We start from the raw sequence: 19536 nt of genomic DNA, 5'->3' as shown, positions 1-19536 counted from the left end.
CTCTGCTTACCTGCTCCCTCCCAGACCAACTGAAAAGAGGTCTTACACTATCTACAACTGCAGTTATAAAATGAAATCCCCATTTTTTTCTCCAGGCATTTTATCCCAGAGTCTTTCCCGCTGTAGCCAAAAGGTTTTTCTTAGGCACAGAGGTAAATGCTCTTGCACAGATTCTGGAGTTTGGTTTCACAACACCAATTTTATCACAGACAGCACCTTGCCCAACTTAGACTGCCACAGAAGGAGATGACAACTATAGCTTCTCCATGTGAGATGCTGAAAAGTCAATAAAGCACCGTGAAAACCATCCTTGGGAGTTCCTGATCCACTTTGTGCGCACCCTGACTGCAAAACCAGCCTGAGACATGCTTCTGCCTGGGAGACCCACCCACATGAGACCTCTTGCCGTTGCCAGCATCACTGCTGGTGATGACCAAGGTCATGCTGCTCAAAGACAATTTGGGCATCTCTGGATGAACTGCAGTGCCAGCAGCACACACACGCCCAGTCCCCGATGCGGCTTGCAGTGGGGAGATGTACCCCTGCGCCCCTTCCCCGCACGAGGGGGATTTTCAAAGGAATACACATCCAGTTGGTGGGTATGCTGGGAAGCAAGCTTTTGGGATCAAGCCAACATTTTACTTATGCTACAAAATAATTCAGACAGCTGCTGAGGGTCAATTCCCTCGCGTTCTGTTAGCCTGGTTAGTGGTAGCCTCGTCCCACTGAAGCGGAGGGCTGGGAACAACACACAGGGGCTCCTTGTGTGCTGTTTGCATCTTGGAGAGGACGGATTTATCCTGTGTTCACCTACCGTCAGGGACAGCACAGCCACGGACAGTCCTCCTCTCCTTAAAGAGCCTTTATCAGCAGGGTCTTGCCCTGGAGTAAGCTGGAGTAAGCTTGCCCCTGGAGTAAGTAAGTGTTGGAGTGGGTAGGGAGGCAGAGGAAATGACTGCAGCTCTCAGCTCCTTAGGGCATACAAGGAAAATAAAAATAAAGCCCCCTCAGCCGGAGGAGCATGCCAGCGTGATCCTTTGTGCAGAGCCTCAGTGCCCACAGCCCACAGGCTGCAAGCAGCTGCGCACATCTGCTGAGCGGGATGTCCTGGTGCAGCAGGGATACCCAAAGCTGGTGAGAAGGATAATCATAGGATCACATAATTGTTTGGGTTGGAAGGGACCTTTGAAGATCATCAGTCCAACTCCCCTTCTGAGGGCAGGGACACCTTTCACTAGATCAGGTTGTGCAAAACCCCATCCAACCTGACCTTGAACACTTCCAGGGATGAGCCATCCACAACTTCTCTGGGCAAGCTGTTCCAGTGTCTCACCACCCTCATCGTAAAACATTTCTTCCTTATGTCCAACCTAAACCTACCCTCTGCCAGTTTAAAACCATTGCCCCTTCTCCTGTCGCTACAGGCCCTGGTAAAAAGTGTGTTCCCATCTTTCTTATAAGCCCCTTTTAAGTACTGAAAGGCTGCAAAAAGGTCTCCCGGAGCCTTCTCTTCCCCAGGCTGAACAACCCCAACTGTCCCAGTCTTTCCTCATAGGAGAGGTGTTCCATCCCTCTGATCATTTTTGTGTCCCTCCTCTGGACCTGCTCCAACAGGTCCATGTCTTTCCTGTGCTGAGGGCTCCAGAGCTGGATGCAGTACTACAGGTAGGGTCTCACCAGAGCAGAGTAGAGGGGGAGAATCACCTCCCTCGACCTGCTCGCCACACTTCTTTGGATGCAGCCCAGCATACACTTGGCTTTCTGGGCTGCAAGCGCACATTACCGGCTCACGTCCAGATTTTCATCCACCAGCACCCCCGAGTCCCTCTCTGCAGGGCTGCTTTCTGACCATTCATCCCCCAGCCTGTGCTGATACTGGGAATTGCCCTGACCCAGGTGCAGAACCTTGCACTTGACCTTGTTGAACTTCATGAGGTTCACATGGGCCCACTCCTCCAGCCTGTCAAGGTCCCTCTGGATGGCATCCCTTCGCTCAAGTGAGTCAGCTGCATCACTCAGCTTGGTGTCACCTGCAAACCTGCTGAAGGTGCACTCAATCCCACTGTCTACGTCACGATCCCTCCCCTCCTCTCTTCCTGTAGGAATTACTTTTCCCATTTATAAGGAGCAGGCTTCTGAAACCAAGCAAATAACAAGATCCTCTGCAGTTTCTTCTCAGGGCCTCCCGGTATCAAATACGGCAGCTGAAGCACATATTTATGAGATTTCTGGTAAGGAGGAAAGACCAGTGTCTGCAAAGAGTTCACTTGGGATTTGTCAGCTGGTTGCTGTCTGTCTGCAGCTGAACTGATCCAACCCTCCACGCACCCAGCTCCCAACAGTCTCCTTCCCTGTCCCATGGTCCTGTCCTCTCCACAACCAGCCTCTCACAAGCCCATGAAATGCCCAACTTAAGGACTGTTGACCTTGATATAATTCTTGGAAGAGGCCACAGGTGATCAGAGCATGAGCTGCCCTGATTAACATTTTTCCACTGGACTGACTTGTCGTGGTTTAACCCCAGGTGGCAACTAAGCACCACACAGCCGCTCACTCACCCTCCCTCCCCCGGTGGGGTGGGGGAGAGAATCGGAAAAAAAAAAGTAAAACCCGTGGGCTGAGATAAAGACAGTTTAATAGGACAGCAGAGGAAGAGAAAATAATAATAATAATAATAATAATAATAAAAGAATGTACAAAACAAGTGATGCACAATGCAATTGCTCACCATCTGCTGACTGATGCCCAGCCTGTTTATATACTGAGCACAGTGTCATATGGTATGGAATATCCCTTTGGTCAGTTGGGGTCAGCTGTCCCGGCTGTGCCCCCTCCCAGCTTCTGCACCTGGCAGAACACGGGAAGCTGAAAAGTCCTTGACTAGTATAAGCACTACTTAGCAACAACTAAAACATCAGTGTGTTATATCAACATTATTCTGCTAAATCCAAAACACAGCACTATAGCAGCTACTAGGAAGAAAATTAACTCTATCCCAGCTGAAACCAGGACATGACCTGCAAGACCCTCATCCAGCACACTCCTGGCCCCTAGAAAGAGCCACTCTTCAAGCGAAACCCGAAGATCAGCTTCCTATGTGACCCAAGAACCAGCTTATCTTGACTCACCTAGAAACACACCCCATTGCAAGCGGGACCTCACAACATCTAATTGTCACACGGGATCAGCATTTCAGGCACCCAAATCCGAAGCTTCCCCAACTTACAGCAGACTGAGAAGGGACTAGAACCACTTTGAAGGTGGCAAGATCCTTTCATGCCTGCCATGTGCCTTGCCAGAGGTCGGCATTTTGAGATCTGCAGTTAAATCTAACCCGCAGCACAAAGCAGAAAGCACCAATGAGGAAAGGACCGGTTGCAGAACACAGAATAATTAACACACCGGTGCTGCGCACACAGCCTCAGGAGGATCAGAAGAGCTTCCACCTCTGCTCGAGGAGGAACAAGGACCAGCCTTGTAGCGGAGCTCAGAGGGAAGAGACACTAGCATCAGCAAACCACAGGAAGTGGAAATCCACACAACTTCAGGACTTACCTCCACCCACTTCCCATTGACTTCCATGAAGAGGACACAGAAGGGGTCGGATTTGGAAGTGACATCCCTGTCCAGAAGGTTTTGGCCGCAGATGGACAACTCGACTTTGCAGACACAGTACTGGGAGCCAATGGGCCCCACTGGTGTGGGAGTCACGGTGTACGCCATGGACTCCAGCAGCAGCAGCTCCAGGCAGTCTGTGGGACATGAGAACGAAGAGAAACCTCAGTGCAAGTGGAAAAGCAGAAAACACTCTGTCAGCACCAGTGGGTTGGGCCCAGACAGAGAGGTCACATCCAGAGCCTCATGCTCTAAGTTACACTCAATAAGTTATGAGGCTTTCCTGTCTCCAAAGCATCTGCCCCACCCAGTCACCAACCCCACATGGCCACCACACCAGGCAGATGTCCTGAGTGGGAGCCCAGCAGAGGAGTCCAACAACCTGCCTTGGTTTTGCTCCATAAATAGCAGATTTTCAAGGAAAGGTAACGTCTTCTGCTTACTCCCCGAGGGAGGGGGGTCCCCAACCTCTTCTTCCAGCATGTTGGGGTTTTTTTGTGGGGAGGAACTACACTTCCACACCATCTTTCAGCATGAAAACTGGTCATCGTCTGGCTGGTCCCAAGCCACGGACCATGGACCTAGGCTATGAAGGCCAAACTTGAGCTCTGCCCCCCAAATCATCACAGGGAAAGGGGTGAGACTGTGAGGATGAGTGGGGTGGAGGGCAGCTCCAGCCCTGGTTCAGCCCTATCTCCACGTGCAATTAAAAAGCGGCTTTAGTTGGTTCACAGAAGAGCAAGGCAAATGTGACAACCACTGCATGACCTGGTGTACGAGATGATTTACAGGGCCCTGATAAACCCTTTGTTATAAGAACAGCTTACCAAAAGTCCACTACCAAAGCTATTTTGCAGAGATAAATGTCTTTTATATCATTATTAGTGCAAAACCCCATCCCACATGAGAGTTTTGCCTTCTGATGTGCAGTTTACTCAGCAGAAACTATCAAAGGTCTTCAACAGAGATGAGGAAAGGGGGGAAAAAGAGAAGAAAAAGTATTTTCAGGTTAAGTTATACTAATAAACCTTTGCAGCTGGGGTGGCTATTGGAGAGAGTGCTCTTTTCAGCAGCTGCATCAATACCTTTCGCCATACCCCTCTTTTTCAAGAGCGCCTCCTGGCTCATCCACTTTATCTGAAAACCCCAAACATCACCTTCCCCCACCTTGATAAGCCATCTGCTGCTGTTTGGCATTGAAACCCTAATTAATATTATTTGTTTGTTTTGCCCAGGCACGACTATTTCCAAGTGCTCATGGTGCTGGGAGAGGTACTGCTGCTCCCTTCCCTTGCAGCTCAACCTCCAAGCTGGGACGGGAAGGGGGACAGCGATGGGGTGATCCCAGCCCCTACATGGCTATGGGAGAGGGAGCTCCAGGCTCACCGCCAGCCGCTCCGAGTGCTTGGCCCCAGCTGTGATGAATAGTGAGCAGAAAACAGCTCCCGCTTCCAAAGCTCTGAGCCCTCCTCTCCTACCTGCCAAGATCTCTGCTTGGCACTAAGTCACCTGAAACAAGCCTGATTTTAACCCCCAACAGTAAATTCAAGCTCTTCATCACAGCCCACTGCCCAGGGCAAGAGTGGTGCAATCATTTCAGCTCCACAGGAACCTAGAAACATCTCCAGAAGAAGAACAATCCCCATCCTTGGCTGCGCACACACGTGTACATCTCCGAAACAGCACCCATGTCCCTACCCTGGCTGTGGTTTCCCCTCTCCTAGACCAAGCACATCTTATGCCATTGCTCCCCGTTCACAGCAGCACGACACCACATCAGCAGCATGTGTGGGCAATGGTCCATCCACCACAACTTTGAGGAGAAACACATGCAGAAGCAAAAGTCCTTCTGGCTCATCCACTGCGAAGCCCCTGTGGCCGCTGGGGCGATGGCTCTGAAACACCCATCCCCACCAGAGCTTCCTCTGCTCCTCTCAACCCCACATTGCCAGTTGCAGCTAAAACAAAGATTTTTTATTTTTTTCTTTGTACAGATCATGCAATGAATGTCTTAAAATAGCCAGGCCTGTTCTATTTATGCTGCTGTCTGTCTGCCGCTCCCTCCAAAAAGCAAACGTGGGGCAGCTGTGCCAGCGTGGACCTGGTCCTGCCGGAGCAGGGAGATCTGGGCTGGGTTTTTCCATCTCCCCTTCCCCTAGATCTTGGTGCTGTCTCACAAAAAGCAGAGGCAGCAAATGACTCAGTGGAAAAAGCTTTTTCCCAGGGCTGGCAGGCACCAAAACATCCTCTTGGCACGCTGCGCATTGCCTGTGCTCCAGCCCCTGCGCTCAGCCTGCTGTGCTCCCGAGGGGAGTACATGGTCAAAACAGGCACAGGGAAGAGGAGAGGTGGCCAGCGCTGGCTGGGGTCAGCCGTGGGCATAGGCCTGGTGGGACTCATGTTCCCTGCATGGACACACTCTCCACCAGGGCACCCAAAATCAGGGACTGGGAGAGTGGCCTCTCCCCCAGGTGCCAACCTGGAGAGCTTGATGCCATCTCACAGGCGCCAAGCACAAAATCCTGTGGTTGCCCCCTCCTCAAGAAGGCAAAAGGCAGCGGGAAGATGCCGCCACCCCTTTCACCACCATCCCAGTAAAGATGATTTTTCCACCGAGGAGCTGCTGGTCCAGCCAGCCCACTGGCGATGGAGACGCCAAAGACATGGGCAGCTCTCCCAAATCATGGTTCAGGCTACTCCTTCCCCCCAGCTCCAGTCCTAGTACAAAACCCTGAGGAGCACAACCATCCTGATTCAGCCAAAAAGTAAATAGTTTAAATGAAAAAGTCATTTTCCCAACCAGGTTGGCTCCCAAACAACCCCACGGAAAGGATAACACTCAGAGAGGTGGCAGAGGCAGAAGATAGTGATGCCACCAGGGCATGTTCACGTCCGTAGATGCCACCATTACTCATCCATGCACACCATCTTGTCCCAGGAAACAGCCATGGGAGCCGTCTCCTCCCCACCAGAGAGCCACAGCCACCTCTCCTCCCGCTGTGCCAGCACAGATCCAGCACCCTCCCTGGGGCCAGGCAGGGGTTTGGCCCCTGCAGCCTCGGCAGCAGCCACAGGTCCCCCTGCTTCAGAGGCTTCCCATCTGAGGCACCACCAGGCTTCAGCAAGGCAGCAGCATTTTAAGCCCCCAGCAAATCCTTTAAATTCAGGGGGAGAATTTGAGCTGGCACCAAACGAGCCAGCTCTCCATCATCTATATTCCGGTCTCTCCTCCTTTTTTTGTTCTCCTCTCCCTGCATTCGCCACCCTGAACAAAGTCCTGCAACTCACTTGGCATCTGTGGCCAAATATTCTCCCGATGTAAAATCCCAGCTGTCAACCTCATGCCAATCATGCAGACATGTGGTCTCCTGCCGAAACATGGCCAGGCTACCGATGAGAGGGCTCAGGGACAAGCATGAATGTCCAATTGCCCCACGGTCCCGTCTGCCATCAGCCACAGCAGATGTCTGAAGAGGTGTCACAAGAGCAGGACCCCAGGGTGGAGGGACATGGTCCCCAAATCCTTTCTGGGCTCCAGCTTACCAGACCTCCTGAGCTGGACACATCTTTGCACTTCATAACCTTCAAGTCCTTTTTCCTCTATTACTTGGTCACCTCCAAGCTGCTTCGCGTCCACAACATCCTGCAGCAAAGGGTTTCACTGGCTGGGGGCACGCACAAACCCTGGGGCTACCCAGAATATCTGAGATGAACATCTTGGAGCCCCAGAGCAATGCACACAGATGTTCTCCTCCTCCTCCTGACCCCATGCCCCCTCCCCAGTCTCTACAGCAGATCCCCAAAGCACAGTGCAGAAGGGCCGGCTGGAAGCCCTGGGATCTTTTTATCCTCTCTTATCTGAAAGAGGAGGAGGCGAAGGCATTATTTGTTTTGCAAACTAACTTCTGCCCTGGGAGGTTCCCCTTCCCTCCACAGAAGGGAAGCCCCATGAGAAGCAGTCATTTGGGCCACACTAAGCCCCCATTTTAAGCATTAACAGGAAAAAAAGAGAGAAAAAAAAATAAGCCATGCCACTGTCCTTTAAGAGAAACATTTTGGGGGCTTTTTAAAATATTAATAATGTTGTCAAACTTCAGTGATCTCCTCTCATTAAAGAAATCAGATTTATTTTCACAGGGAATACCAGGCATATTTGAAACAGCCCCAGAAGTACCAATATCCACCAGTAACTGGTGCAGAGTCCCTCTGGGTCCCTCCCGGGGATGTCCCTTCCCTTCTTTGGGATGATCCATGATTTCTGTAATACCCCACAGAAGTCACCCGTGACTCAGTTTACACACTCAGGCTGCCCCACCACAGCCTACTGCAATTGTAGAAGCAAATTCCCTTTCCAGAAGGGGAAAATGAGAGGGAGGACCATCAAGCAGGTAAATTTGGGTTCCTATAAAGCACATATCTGAGCTTATAGGCAGCAGAGGCACAGTGGGAGAGCAGTGGTACCTGAGGGAGGATGAAGATCAGGTGAAAATGGGTTGTCAGAAGATTGAAGCAAAGGAGAGGAGCAGGAGGACAGAGAAACCAGTTGCCCAGAGCAGCAGAAAAGCTGAAACACAGCACACACGGAGCCGGAGATGCCAGGAAAACGCGGGATGCACTGTGATGGATGCCCGACACAGCTCCCCACGCCGTCAAAACCCACACAGGCCGCTTTCCTCCCTCCTGTCAACAAAAACAGTCATCTCCAGAATTATTTTGCAAAGCAAAAATGTTTGCCTTTCAGTCTCGCCTAGGCAACAGGGTGGATTCACCAGCCTGCACCTGGTCTTAATAACAGCCTTGTTACCTTCTGAACGCACATGCAATTAGTCATGTACACAGCACCGTGCTGCTGGTCCCCTCACCAGCAAATGCCTCTGCCACAGGCGAGCAGGCTGGGGGAGGCAGAAAGGGGAAGCTTGCACACGAAAACTCCCTGCAAAGATGTACCTTGGGTACCTGCTACCATCAGAGGCCCTTCATCTCTCCTGCGAGGCAGGGAAAGGCTGAAAACTGCCTCCAAGTATCCCAGTGTGGGCAGCACAGCTGGGAATGAGCTCAAATTCTCCCAAATTGCCATAGATTCGGGGTAGACCCAGCACAGGGGGATGCCCAGGCTAGGCTCTGGTTTCCAGGCTGGCACGCTGCAAAATCCCATCCCAAGCAAGGCATGACAACGGCTGGGGGCCACCTCGGTGCGGCAGCGCCTGCTTCTTCATTTCGTGCCCAGGCAATAGTCATCCACAACATCCAGCTCCTCTCAGACCTCTGCTGTCCCCAGAAAAGCCCCCAAACCTTGGCACAGTTTGGTACTGGTGTAGGCAGCACCCTCCTTGCCAAAAGCCCAAGCAGCTGCGCCGACCAGTATGCAAGCAGCACCCAGGCAAGCTTCTCCTGGTAAGTAATGATCAGCAGAGCTGTGCAAAAGTCACTTGGGGTGTCCTGGGAGTCACAAATTGCAGGAAAACTCCAAGGCAAACCCCGCAGCACCAGAGCTGGCCCCCCAAAGTGGCTTCACATTTCAGCCCCTCCAGAAAGGTTGTATCCCTGCTTCCCAGCCAGCAAGAGAAAATGCTACACAAAGAGGGCTGCCATACCCAGCTGCGTTGGAGACCATGAACTCCCAGCCAGCACACCGGGACAGGCAAGGGAGTTTTCCCGAGTGCTACAGGGAACAGGAATAAAAGCCCAAGGGAGAAACTGAGGCAGAAAGGGAGGATGAGCCAGAGTCCCAGAGCAAGGCACCAAACACAAGTCCATCCCAGTGGCACTTCTTGCATTCAGGCACTTTGCAGGGAAAGAGGTCTTTGGTGGAAAGAGGTCTTCGGTGGGTTGAAATGTCCCATTGTCTGCCATCTCGCTGCAATCTCTGCTTTGCTTTAATATGGTACAATGCCATTTGGCGATAACTAAATGAATTTATCATGGGGGAGAGAGTGAAAGGCAGCTTTAAAGGTCTGGGAAAGGGTTCAAACACCTTTTTTGTGGTTGGATAGCTCTAAACCAATTTGAATTTCAATGGTCGGCTTTGGCAGGTATCACATATGCAAGGAGCTGGGGCAGTCTAGCGGGGAGTAACCCAGAATACCCAAAACCCCTTCTAAAGGCACGTGGTGAAATCGAGAAGTCTAGAGTGGCTGCCAGCCAGACCCCCAGCTTAGCATGTGCACCCAGCCCTCACCCAGCCGGCAGCACCACCAACTCCTTGGCATCCCCAGGGGGGGCTGAATTGCACTTCTTAGCAAGATCAGGGCTGGCCAAGAAAGTGGAACTGATCCTGCTCCCTCACCTGACCCAGGCAGCCCCATGGTCCTGCATACCCGCCCCAGAGGGCAGCACTCAGCAAAGGGCAGCCCATACCTGTCCTGTGCCCTTGACGCTCAGATGTCCATCAAAGACCAGGTCCCAACCCAGGAAGATCTTCCCAAACCACAGTTGGTCTCATGGGGCATGTCAGGGATGGGGGACGGGGACAGTCCCTCCATCACCAACACTGCAGAGTGGCCACCACCAGCCAAGGAACAGCCCCAGCCTTTCCTTTGCTCCCTGGTGCAAATAAATCTATCCAGGCTACTCCAGGCACTGGGGACAAGGGACATGGCAGAGCCCAAGTACAGGGCAGGTGGGTGCCAGCAGGGCTGGACTCGGGGCGACTTGCCTACCACTGAGCCAACGCGGCAGGGTGGGCAGGCACCCGGTGCAGTGCGCGTGGTTGGAGAAAAGCATTTGGTCATGCAGGCTGCTGGCGGCAAGGATGAGCCCATCCTGCCACATCCAGCAGCATCCTTTTGGGGCTGGCTGAGCTGCAACTTGCAGCACCCTCATAACGATGCTGTTAGAGGGATCCAGGATTCGGGGCCAAACAGACAACGTAACTGCAAAACACCCCTCTGAAACAGAAATGGGGAAGATCCAGGGACTGTAACACCATCACGCTTCTATTGGCACATGAAACCTTTTGTTTAAGCCCAGGTGTTCACCAAGACTCCACACCAATTTCCAAGGACTGCTTTGAATCAGCCCAAAGCTACGTTCCCATTAAGCTCCCACCTCAAACCATTGCTCATCCCTGGGAGGGATGGAGATGAGCAGGCCAGGCACCACCTGTAGCACCCAGGACAGACGGGACTGGGGTGGTGAAGGAGAAGAGAATGGAGAGAGCCAGGATTTGCAGCAGGACTGGGCAAGGAGTGGGATGGGCAATGCAGATCCCAGCTGAAAAATGAGGCAGAAAAAGCCCCAGCTCCCTCGACAGCCCCCAGAGAGAGACTGGCGTCTTCAGAGGGCACCTGTACCCTGCGCAGGATCTCAAATAGGCTGCATCATCCTCTCCCCCAGCCCCCAGAGAACCCGTGGCAACTAGCCTTGTGGCAATTAGGTGGCTGGAGTTAGGTCAGATTGAGCCCAGCACCCCAGGCCCAGCATGAGGCAGGCAGGGATGCCGGGATTCCACCCTGACTGTGCAGGGAGAGTTTCACCCAGCAGGAGATCTGTCTCCAGAGAGCAACCAGAGGGATAACGGGGACACGACCCACTAAGCCATCCAAGCATCCAAGCATTTATCCAAGCATTGATAAATCCGGGGTCATAACTTTGAAGAAAGAAGCACTTTCCATGCAGAAGGACCTGCTCGTCACTCCCTCTGCAGCCTTGGGTCACGCACCTTTGACTCATGGATTTAGGAGCCCCGTCCAGCTTCTTCAGCTGGATGCAGGGGGAAAGATCGCTGCTTCCCTGCTTGGGATGAGTGACGGGTGGAAAGGGAACCTGCAGAAGGCATAAAACCTCCCGGGAACCTCCCAGCAGTCCCTATCCCAGCCCCTTTGCTCCCTGCAGAGGGGACGTTGCAGCCCTGCCTCTGGACACCCCGCCAGGCAGCCAGATGGCTTGCAAGGAGCTACGCTGTGCGAGGAGAGGAGCCGTGACGCAGCCTGTCCCACCCATGGGTGCCGCTGCTGGATGGCCTGGAGGTGCTCTTTGGAAGCCCAACCCCAGCCGGGTGCTCAGCCATGACAGCCTGCTCAGCCTGGGCAGGCAGGACCCGCCAAGGGGGCACAGGCACGTGCCAGGCCATGAGACGGGAGTGTCACCTGCCCGACTGCCATTTCCCAGGGCATGCCGTGGGATGCACAGGGACACCTCTCCATCCATAGGAAGGTGCCAGAGCATCAGCTTTGCCGGTGCCCCACAGAGTCGGGACACTGACAGGTACCATAACAGCGTAATATATCACACCGTAATACCAGTGTAATCGCATTAACAGGTCCGGCACGTAAGACCCTCCAGGAAAAGGGGATTAGGGAACACCATTATTTACAGTTCATCATGCTGGCAGAGCTCCTCTGTATCACCAACAATGGCACTAAGCACTTGCAAAGACCTCGCAGGCTCTGGGTGCTCTGCAAGCACCGCGGCCCCAACCTCAGCTATGGCACGCAGCCATCCCGCCTCAGCCGGAGAGGGTGGGGCCATCCCATTTTCTGCTTTCTACAGACCTCCTCCTTGGGCAAAGCTCCTCACTGCTCTGTGCCATTTCCCCTCTCCCCCACCCGAGGGTCCAACCCAAGGCTGACAACCGCCTGTTGGGATTTAGGACTGTGAAGAGAGCTGTCAGCAGCTAGAGATAGGGAAGATACTCTGAAGAAGCCGGGCGGATGGGAGTAACAATCCCCCTGCCTAGACCCACAAGTGCGGGAGCCTTCCTGTGCTGCCTGTAAAGCACAGGGCTCGTCAGCACCATCCACTGCTTGTCTCATTTTGAAAGCATCATCACCTGAAAAGCCATTCAAAAGCACTGTATATTAGGAAATTTTACTTCACTGAAAGGGTTATCAAGCATTGGAACAGGCTGCCCAGGGAAGTGGTTGAGTCACCATCCCTGGAGGTATTTAAAAGACATTTGGATGAGGTGCTTAGGGACATGGTGTAGTGGTGGGCTTGGCAGTGTTAGGTTTACGGTTGGACTCGATGATCTTAAAGGTCTTTTCCAACCTATATGATTCTGTGATTCTGTGTGATTCCCCTGCCTAGTCCAGAGCTGAGGCAGCTGCTGCACATGTCAAGCACAAATCCACCACCTCCAGCTGCCTCTGCCATCCCCACATGTGGCAAAGCGGCTGCTGGACTCTGGGAGAGAGCGGCGCCAGTGAAGAAACCAGTTCATGATTAAGGACCCCCAGGATGGGAGCAAGACTCCTCCACACATTCCCATCCTGCCCTGCATCCCCCCCTCCTACCGCAGCCCTGCTCCAAGTACCACCATGCAGCCCTGACGATGCCTCCAACGGTCCCCCCACATCCCCCAGTGGTACCACCCAAACTTGCCACCTTGGCTGCTTCTCCCATCCACGCAGAAACTGGAGGGACCTGGGGCTGCTCTGCCCTGAGCAGCCACCCTGTAGCTCAGGGGAGCTTGCCGCCCCCTGGGAGGGCATTGGAAAAGGCAAGAGCCTCTGCAGTGGTCCTGTACCTGTGCCAGCATCCCTCTGGGGTGGCCACTGCCCAGTCACTGCTGCAGGACCAGAGGATGGGACCCACGTCCTTGCAGAGGGGCTCACACTCTCAGAGACACCAAAACTGGAGATCTCAGTAAGCCAGGGATGCGTGAGTAAAACCAAACAGCTTTACATGCTCCTGGCATGCAGACAGCCTCAGATGCTAGCTGGCTGGCACCGACCTGGCACCCTTGGGCAGAGCCTGCCCTGGCACCAGGGGAGCAAAGGGAACAGCATTCATTCTCCAACCCTCTCTGGATGAAGTCTTAAAATGTCATTACACTGTTCCCAAACTATCTAAAACCACTTACTGGCAAGAAGTCACGAGCCCTGAAGAGCAGGAGAGCCAAGTGCTCCGGAGAGGGCATAGCCCTCGGGCTCCCAGAGGCAAAGATGTTTCCATAATTCTGCCCTGGCAGAAAGCAAAGGGCTCCAGCCTGGCAAATCTAAGCAAAACTTGTTCCTCCACACCCAGCGGTGATGTGTGGAGGAAGGCAGCACCATTGCTGGCAGGGGCCTGGAGGAGCTGCAGACTGAGCGCATTTTGGGAGAGTGCTCAGAAAGTGGCAAAACAAACAAACAAAGTATTTCCTCTAAACCTGAGAGAAAAAAGATGGGCTCTGATGGCTGCTACCAGACAACTGCACCATGGGTGCCTCTGCAGGAGGCAGAGCCCAGCCTTGCTGCATGCCCTGCGCTTGCTGCATGCCCTGTACTCGCTGCATGCCCTGTGATTGCTGCATGCCCTGTGATTGCTGCATGCCCTGCGCCCGCTGCATGCCCTGTGATTGCTGCATGCCCTGTGATTGCTGCATGCCCTGTGATTGCTGCATGCCCTGTTCACAAATACGTGTGGTTTCCAGAGCAGCAGCAGCTCTGGGCTTGCTGCTCAGAAATGGAGAAAGGGCAAGTGAGGGCCAGGGCAAGACAAGAGCGTAGCAGCATCTTCTGTTAAGGATGCACAGCAATGGCCAAGCTGCATAGACCAACCCCATTCCAGTCTCTGCTGGCAAGTACGTATTTGACTTAGATATGCTGAGAAGATTGCACATTTTTGCTTGACTACAGGCTTCCTCTAGGGCTCAATTTAGGGAAATCTGTGATTTAGGGCAGAAAACATCGTGATGTTGCTGTGAATCCTGGCGATTGCATCAAACCCTTTACACAACCACCCTACAGAGCAGACCCAACGAAAAGGTTTACACGCCAGCTCTGCGCCCGCTGCGTTCACACACTGCTGACTGCCAGAGCAGCCACTTCCCTTTGCCTTGCTGGAGCAGAAAACAATGTTGCCCGTTCGCCGCAGGCAAGCGGGAGGCTGGGTCCTGCAGGCAGCACCACTGCTGCAGGCAGCACCTGTGGGAGGCTCGGTCCAAGAGAGGCAAATGCCAAACACGAATCTCTTACCTCCCTGTGGCAGCAATGCTCATTTCGGACACATGCTCCAGGTGGGACAAACAAGCAAATGAGGAGACGCAGGGAGGAAGAACGTGGCACTCTCAGGATTTTGGACAGATATTAGCCACTGAATTAAAACTTCCCCACCCCAATACTACAGCAGCTGTACAAGAGTGGGACATGCTTTCATGATGAGGAGGGATGTATCTGTTTCAACAACCTGGAGGAAAAAGTTGGCTTAATTAAAGCCAGACCCAATGAAATGTAAAGGAGTAGGGGAGCCCCATGAGGAAGGCAGCTGGGCAGTAAAGGACATGCAGCCAGCGGGGCTCCCTTGCAGGTGCAGAGGGAACCTCCTGCATTTTAAGTATACTTAATGTATACTGGCTGTTTAACTTATTAAAGGCTTTTCTACGTTATTGAAAACAAAACTGCTGGCTTTCTGAATTTTAACTGAATTCCTATTTCCAGCCAACACCATGTATCACAAGTGAGAGGGGGAAAACAAATCATCACTTAGGTAATGAATAAAAATATCTTTAACTAATTTCTAACATAACCGCATGCTAAAATTACAAGCGTGCCAGAAAGGCCCCACCAGCAGCCCCAAGGGAGGACAAGCGTGCAGGTCCGTCCATCCCATGCACCGTCTCATCCCCATAGCAGCCAGAGCTTCAGAGCCCTTCCCCTGATAACAAAAATAAATATTAATTAATAGGTAGTTATGTGCAATACTCATTTGCACTGGCACACTGACACCAAGCCACAAAGAGCACCGCTGATGTCCCCACGGGCTGGAGCCCACTTTCACCCCTCAGGCAGGTGACTCTCATCACTACAATCCAAGCTTTTCCTAAAGAACTGTATTTTATTGGCCTGCTTTGCAGCAAAGAGATGCTGCCAGTTGACGTGCAAAGCTTCACCCTGAGACGGCTTTGTATGCCAGCAATACAAAAAATGCGGTGGTTTATAATGAGAATTATGTCTGATAAATTCTCAACCTCTTCCCAACAGCTTTAGGCACCACTCGAGGGAATATAAAACTTGGTTTAAATGGTTGCATAGCCCTGGACTTGCTGTTTAACAGCAAAACTTGCATTTCCAGCTCATCTCATTTTTAAAATCAGCCTCACGATGGCTGATGTTTCTTCCTGAATCCTCAGCTTCTGGAATCCTGTGACGACGGAAAATCCGGGGCTGGGGGGAAGGCGACTATTTTAGACATGAGCTTTTTCCTGCTGGCTACAGGCAGAAAATCTGACAGCTCCCAAACCCAAAGCCTCAGCAAAAGCAGCAGGCAAATAAAAAGTGGAGCCCTTCTCACTGAATACTACGTTTGTTTGTTTTTCTGGTGTTTTAATAACATTGTTAAGATCTCCAAACTCACCCAAGATCCCGGCAACTACTTTTTCCCCTGCTCCTGTGATCCAAACAAGTAACCTCGCAAAGCCAGCCACCAGGAAACCAAGCCAAAGCAGCAAAAAGTGATGACTCAGGTCCCTCGACAGATATTTTAGAGGTTTAAAAGACAAACTGTAAGATTTGGGGGGGGGGGGAAGCATTCAATTCTTTTTTTTCACGCCATTTTGCAGTTTTGCATCCTGCCAGGAGCACCATTTCTAACGCCTGGCTACTCCACCATGCCAGAAAATTTACCTTTTCTTCTCCTTTCCTCCCATCCTGCCTCTGAACGCAAGCCAAAGCTCTCACATAAAGAGCTCCTTATGAGAGCTGGCAGCCCCAAACCAGGACAGGAGACTGCAAGCATTGCTTTTTCATCAATTAACCGGGTATTACGTTCTCGGCATGCTGACGGCTCCCAGAGAACAAGCCCTGATTTACGGTGGCGCGAGTAAGCTCTCCCTGGGCAGAGGTTTCCACTAAAGTGAGTGGGAAACTCTTTCCACCGGGTGTAACAGGAGCAGGAGAAGAAGTTATTCGTCCCAGACTCTTCGCACGCCACACTGAGACTGCTAAAAGGTGAACAAAGCCAAGGCAATTCAACTGGGCATATGGTATACAAGTGGGCAGACTGGTAAACCACGGGGTAGCCAGCAGCTGTTCCAGCATCATGTAACCAACCCCACTGTTTTGGGGTGAGGGAGCCGGATTGCTGAAGATGAGCGGAGATGAGGACTGCCAGGGGCTGCATGGCAGAGACATCCCCCCAGGGCAAAGAGCATCTTCACCCGCAGCTGAGCTCCAGCAGCTGAACCCTGAGAGGATTTTTTCACACTGGAAACCCTGGAGCATGGGGCCCATGCCCCTCACCTCCAGCACAGACTGGCCAGGCACCGGGGTCCCCTGACTCCCTGCAAGCAATGGCTTTACAAACTGCACCGGCTTGCCAGCAACCAGCACAGGGTCCCTTGCTGTCCACCAGCGCAGACCCCAGGAGCAAGGATGTCCCCAGGGTGAGACGCACTGATGTGTCTCTAAATGATCTCATTTCTCTTTAGACTGAGCTCAGAAAGGCAGTGGGGAGAGAGAAGCGTCACAGCCGATGTCTCAAATACCAGCAGTCCTACAACCCTGCCCACCTTCACATTGCTACAGCACAATGTCTGCAACCCATTCAAGAGATGCAAACTGTGAACCCTGACCAAGCAGGTCCTGGGAACAGCGTGGCACATGCCGACAGTGCCAGCAGAGGCAGGCTGTTGGCAAACCCTGTCCCCAAGGTGGTGAGGGATGCTGGGCCCTTGGAGAGCAGCTCCAGGACTGCTTGTCTGCCTAGGGCAAGTGGTAGGGGCTGCCTACACCAGAGATAGGTGCACTTCTGGGGGGCAGCTGGAAGCCTCACCAGGTGCATTCCCTCCACGTTATCCCAGTCGGGAAGCTCCTCTGGAACAGCAGAGAAACAAAAATGCACATCATCAGAAAATGTGTGTCCCAGGCTATCACACAGCTGTAACCAAAGCAAATGCAGCATTTCCCTGAGGCTAATCCAGGAAAACATCCTCCACCGACTCAGTTCTTCAAAACAGATCCTTTCCACGTGCCCCGAGCTTTTGTTCCCAGCCTTCCTCCTCCCAGTGCTCTGCTCCCTGTTCCCCAATGGGCTTCAATGGGATGTGATTTCTGGCCCATAATAAAATATTTTCTGACCCCAGAAAAGCACAGTGGTGTCACACACTGGCATGAAAGCCCCCCCATAGCTGGGCTGGCAGGAAGAGGCTGATGCCGGAGATGAGGGGTGCGATATCAGAACTGAGCACCCCTGGGCTGTGCTCGCGCCAGCCTGATTCTGACTCCAGCTTCTCCAGCAAGGTTCAAGTGCATTTCCAGGAGGCTTCAAATCTGGGGCTCGAGGTTCACGGGGATCCTCCCAATTCCTTTCCACGAAGCAGCTCAGGCTCTCGAGGAGTCAGCGACAAGGACCCAGCCCTTCAGAGATGTTTCTGCCACAGAAGCTCAGCTCTCGACTCACCTCTGTCTCCTGTTCCACCCTCCTTGTGGTCACCAGCTCCAAAAGGTGTGTTTGCCCACCAAGTCCTCCAGTCCTGCAGCCCCGCTGGCTTTAATCCAGCCGCTTGCCTAAATTAGGGTTACTCACCCGGAAACTTATTGCATCAGGTCCTCAGACTGGCGCAGCTGATGGGAAAAACACCTCCCTGCCTGCCATCCTCCAAGCAGCCTCATGCTGCCAAGCAAAATGCTCTGCTCACTGCTATCTTGGAGGACAAGGTGTCTTGCTGGGCACAGAGAAGGGGAGAGGGGCAGCCCATCCCCAAGTGTAAACCCTCTCTGTCCCTCTCTAAATGCGCTGCACGAAGGATATAATGACCAGCTGGAGCAGCATCGGGCTGCAAACAGCTTCCGAAGAAGCGCTTCTGCACTTCCCCACCCTTCAGCTCGCCAGATCCGCTCCCCCCACCCTGCGACTCGATGCCAGAGGAGGAGAGGCGCTTGCGGCAGCTGCCAGGAAAAACCCCTACCAAACGTCCCCAGCCTTGGGGAGCCACCAGGCCCGGCATTTGCTTGGCGGGGGTCACACGTCTGGTTGGCATCTTTAGGAGTGTATGTGGATGCACAGAGAGTGGGGATGGGCGGGACAACTTTTACACTGTGCATGAACAGAGGGGCCCCGGCTGGGGAAGGGGAGCATAAAGTGATGGGGGGGACAGTCCCAGGGGATGGAGGGTCTGATCCACGGATTGGAAGGTCTGTCCCAAGGGATGGTCTGTCCAAAGGGACAGAGGGTCTGTCCGAGGGGACGGAGGGTCTGTCGCAGGGGAAGGAGGGCAGAAGGGATACCATGCATCCCCGGAACAAGCCGGTGGGGCCACTGCCCCGCAGGTCCCTAGCGGGGGGCTGACACCGGGATTATGCTGGCCGGCCAGTGCGACCCTCCCACCGGGATATCCGAGGTCACTGCCGGTGCATCCCCCACGGCTGTCACCACCCACCCGACCCACGGTGAACGATCCCGCCGTGGGACTGGCTCAGCCACCCGTGTCAAGCCGGATGTTCCCTCTCCTCGCCCTCCACCCTGCGCCCCTCCGTTATCCCCACGGCATCCTCGGGGGCTGCCGGTACTCACCGCTGCGGGCCGGGCCGGGCCGGGCCGGGCCGAGCAGCTCCCGCGGGGCCGCGGGCTCAGCACCTCCCCACGGCCGCGCCCGCCGCCCGCCCCCCGCCATCACCGTCCACCCCCCCGGACGTGGGGGGTGGGCGGTGATGGCGGGGGGCGGGCGGCGGGCGCGGCCATGCCTGGGCTCCCCCCACGCCGTCATCCCTCCCCCGCCCGGCCAAGCATCATGCGTCTCGGATTAAAAAAAAAAGAAAATGATCCACCCCAAAACTTCCCAGCTGGCTTCTTTCGCTTCACTCTTTGCAAAAAAAACTTTTAAAAAAATAAAAAATACAATGCGTGGAAAGGCTGGAAAATTATTTTCCGTGTTATCCAGCCAGCTACAATGAAAACATAACTTTGTTGGACCAACGCCCCTTGCTCTTAACCAAAAACTAGTGATTTTGTGCTGCCTGGACGCCAGTGGGGTTCACCCCCCTGGCTGGTGTTGGGTGCTCC

The 19536-nt window shown here is 53.4% G+C and overlaps 1 protein-coding gene across 1 annotated transcript in view; it reads right to left on the bottom strand.

The window, feature by feature from the left end:
* The window catches only part of CPNE2 (copine 2), a 57970-nt gene extending 38801 nt beyond the window's left edge, over positions 1-19169 (bottom strand). The window contains exons 1-2 of the mRNA XM_072872709.1: positions 19048-19169; positions 3556-3752 (exon numbers count right to left, since the gene is read on the bottom strand). Coding sequence (XP_072728810.1) covers positions 3556-3752; positions 19048-19147 — 297 coding nt within the window. The 5' untranslated portion in view covers positions 19148-19169. The remainder of the gene's footprint in view (positions 1-3555; positions 3753-19047) is intronic.
* Between the last annotated feature and the right edge of the window lie 367 nt (positions 19170-19536).

This window comes from Ciconia boyciana, chromosome 9 (genome assembly GCF_034638445.1).
Source record: "Ciconia boyciana chromosome 9, ASM3463844v1, whole genome shotgun sequence".
NCBI classification, from domain to species: domain Eukaryota; kingdom Metazoa; phylum Chordata; class Aves; order Ciconiiformes; family Ciconiidae; genus Ciconia; species Ciconia boyciana.
The sequence above is the reverse complement of the archived record's forward strand: the minus strand, read 5'-3'. Positions and strand labels throughout refer to the sequence as shown.